Source organism: Atta colombica, unplaced genomic scaffold (genome assembly GCF_001594045.1).
Source record: "Atta colombica isolate Treedump-2 unplaced genomic scaffold, Acol1.0 scaffold163, whole genome shotgun sequence".
Taxonomy (NCBI): Eukaryota; Metazoa; Arthropoda; class Insecta; order Hymenoptera; family Formicidae; genus Atta; species Atta colombica.
In genome coordinates this window covers 2,886,461-2,889,682 of record NW_017259254.1, presented here as the reverse complement: position 1 = coordinate 2,889,682, position 3,222 = coordinate 2,886,461, and the positions used below count along the sequence as shown (strand labels likewise).

General features: G+C 29.4%; 2 protein-coding genes across 2 annotated transcripts in view; one reads left to right on the top strand and one right to left on the bottom strand.

Annotated features, from left to right (window-relative positions):
- LOC108686064 overlaps positions 1-1,619 on the bottom strand; it is a 2,313-nt gene extending 694 nt beyond the window's left edge. The window contains exons 1-2 of the mRNA XM_018191134.1: positions 1,509-1,619; positions 169-226 (exon numbers count right to left, since the gene is read on the bottom strand). Coding sequence (XP_018046623.1) covers positions 169-226; positions 1,509-1,551 — 101 coding nt within the window. The 5' untranslated portion in view covers positions 1,552-1,619. The remainder of the gene's footprint in view (positions 1-168; positions 227-1,508) is intronic.
- Positions 1,620-1,691: 72 nt separating this feature from the next.
- The window catches only part of LOC108686065 (motile sperm domain-containing protein 2-like), a 3,032-nt gene continuing 1,501 nt past the window's right edge, over positions 1,692-3,222 (top strand). Inside the window, exons 1-4 of the mRNA XM_018191135.1 lie at positions 1,692-1,790; positions 2,095-2,241; positions 2,577-2,754; positions 2,873-3,222. The exon at positions 2,873-3,222 is cut by the window's right edge and continues 18 nt beyond it. Coding sequence (XP_018046624.1) covers positions 1,709-1,790; positions 2,095-2,241; positions 2,577-2,754; positions 2,873-3,222 — 757 coding nt within the window. The 5' untranslated portion in view covers positions 1,692-1,708. The remainder of the gene's footprint in view (positions 1,791-2,094; positions 2,242-2,576; positions 2,755-2,872) is intronic.

Sequence of the window (3,222 nt, the reverse complement as noted above, 5' to 3'; positions counted from 1 at the left end):
ATATATTTATTCACGTATTTATCAACGTGTCCAATTTTCTCAATTAAAAGCAAGGATAAAAACCAGTTGTTGTTCGTATTCCAAACGGGAATTTTTCCTATACATATCACATTGTAAATCATTACATAAATGCAACAATGTAATAATTTGATGAAATCGTACAATTACCTATTCAATGTTTCGTCATCCATGTTCGTTTTGTCGCAAATTGTTATTTTTAAATTCTCTGAAAGAAACAAATGAAATTATTGCATAAATATTACAAAATACTCGCGATTGCGCGTACGTTGATTATGTTACAACAAATATGACAATGCCTGTCCTACCGAAAAAAAAATCATGTCACACACAGTTGATGAAATCATGTGATTAAAATATGTAAATCATGTAATGATTTATTGATGAATTGTTTCAAATCAGTACATGATTTTTTTTAAATTATGTAATTTGAAAAGTCGCACATGATGATATGTTCTTTTTTCTTCTATTTCTGTTATTCAATTCTTTAAAATTTGACAACTATAAAATCACATGATGAATAAAATTATTTCTAATATCATGTAATTTTTCAAATTACGTCAATTTAAAAAATCGCGTACTGATTTGGAACAATTTGTTATGCGATTTATATATTTTAATTACATGATTTCATCATATAACTTGTGACATATTTTTTTTCAGTAGGATGGCGATTTACAGTTTTTCTAATCAAACATCACGTAGCATCGAGTCATTTCAATTTCCCAAAAATTGTCAATTTTGTCATAGAAGATCGCATAAAATTGGTGATATTTACAATAAAGTTCACAACAACTGATGATGTGGTCATTTTTCACAGCTGATTGATGTTCATTTCTACCAACATAGATTAACTTTAATCTCTGTTCAACTTACTCTTTGTTTTTTTTTAATCTTTAGAAAAAGAAACTAGAATTGAACGAGATTAAAGTTAATCTACATTGTTGGAAATGGGCATGAGTCACGAAAATGTTTGATCTATGGCCGTATTCGTTTCTTTTATAATTTAAATAATATTTAAAAATGTTAGAATTGTATTAAACTAATTAGAGAAACTGTATTAACATTTAAAGATCTTACTTAAGACAATCTTAAAATAAAAAATAACTGACTACGTATGAATATCGGCCTGATACTCGGGATTATTAGCCGTAGACGTATACGATTACAAGCAATAAATTATCAATATAATATAATAAATTATTGCTTTCTCATTATATGACACAAAAATTGCATGGAAAGTTCGAGCTTACTAAATAGTGCAACGTTAATTATCGCAATCCATTAAATTGATTCTTTGAAATGGAATACCAACAATTTGATGACGTTGTTTGTAAATTATCTCTTAATTAGATTATGGATGAGATGGCAGGAAAAATACGTTTGATTTGTGCAGTCAATGCGGAGTCACTTCTCTCTTTTTCTCTTTGAGACTCGAAGATATTATCTTTATTTCACTTTCAAGGCGTGTTGAACAAATTGAACTATACCTCGAGGTTCGAGGATTTCGAGGTGGGCACAGACTTTGGACATATGTAGAAGGGAATTTTGCTGTGCAGAGCGACGCGACACGTATAGACACCACAGACTAGGCGTGTGAATAAACAATTATTATCTGGTTATCGTCTATGGTAGGCTCTTGGTGCCGGTCAAAGTGTCATTCTCCTGGTCGTTAGCCTGACAAAGAAAGATGGAAATATCAACGAAAGTGATCGCGGAGCTTCGCGAGAAGTTTTTCAAAAAATTGGAGGAGGAAGGACCACCTGATTCCAGTATGTACATATTACCTTCTCTGTTTTTCAATGAAATGATTTTTGGTATTATAATGTTATTTGAATGTGTCATAAAGATGCTCATGTAACATGTGCAAAGGTCGTATTCCGTCGCGATCGTATATTCAATTAAAAATGATTAGCAGCCCACTTGACTCTAACAAAGACATGGATGATTAAAAACTCTTGTTTCCTGTTATTGTATTAATTACTTATATAGAACCATAAAATGCTAAAGAAAATTATAGTTGTTTTTTCATTTAGAATCTATTCCTATCTGGATTTGATTAATAATTATTCATAGGAAGTTTCCATGCTGCTGATATAGCCAGGATAAAAAACAATGATAATTGGCTGAAACGATTTTTGGAACATCATGAGTTTAACGAACAGGATGCATTCAACATGCTTTGGGAAACTTGTACTTGGAGAAGAAAATTTGGAACAAATGGTAAAACTATGCCTGTGAATTTTATGTTTGACATTTTCAGTTTTTATTATTCTCTATGAGATATTAACATTTTAGATTAAAATTGATAAAAGTTGTTTTGACAACACATAGTCTACACATATCTTAATTTGAATATAGCGTAAGTTTAATTTTTTCGATAAGTATATAGGCTTATAAACATTCTTAATAGTAATTAAATAAAGTATTTAGTGTTGAATTATTCATTCATGAAATGAAAAGTACTCGATACTGAAAGTATAAAGACTTAAAGTTAATAGAATAATGTAAAACAAAATATCTTTCTTTCTCTTCTTTCATTCTAAATCGAATTACAGATATCACCGAGGATAATGTTAGGAGAGATTATTTAGAAGATGGTGTAATCTTTAGCTATAGTAAGGATAAAGATGGCAAAAAACTTTTTGTAATTAAGTCAAAGTTGCATGTTAAAGGAGTAAAAGATTTTGCAGAGCTTCAGAGATGTATAGTTTATTGGTTCGAAAGATTAGAAAGGTATTGTTACACTTATTAATTTCCTTATCTTTTTTTTATGCAAAGAATTATAAGAGACATTAATATATTCGTACCTTATATACTCTATGGATGTAATTTTTTATTTATTGTATTTCAGAGAAGAAAATGGAAATCAAATATCACTTTTCTTTGACATGGTAGATGCTGGACTTTCCAATATGGATATGGAGCTTATTAAGTATCTTATTGGTTTATTTAAATCTTATTATCCAAATTTTCTAAATTATATCATAGTTTTGGAAATGCCCTGGGTTTTAAATGCAGCTTTTAAAATAATAAAATCATGGTTACCTGCAAAAGCTATTCCGAAAATTAAGTTTGTTAACAAAACCACATTGAAAGATTATGTCAATCCAAATGATGCACTGAAATGTTGGGGAGGTAACAATGATTACATCTTCAAATTTATCTCAGAAGAGCAAACAAATGGAGATAGCGTATTAAATG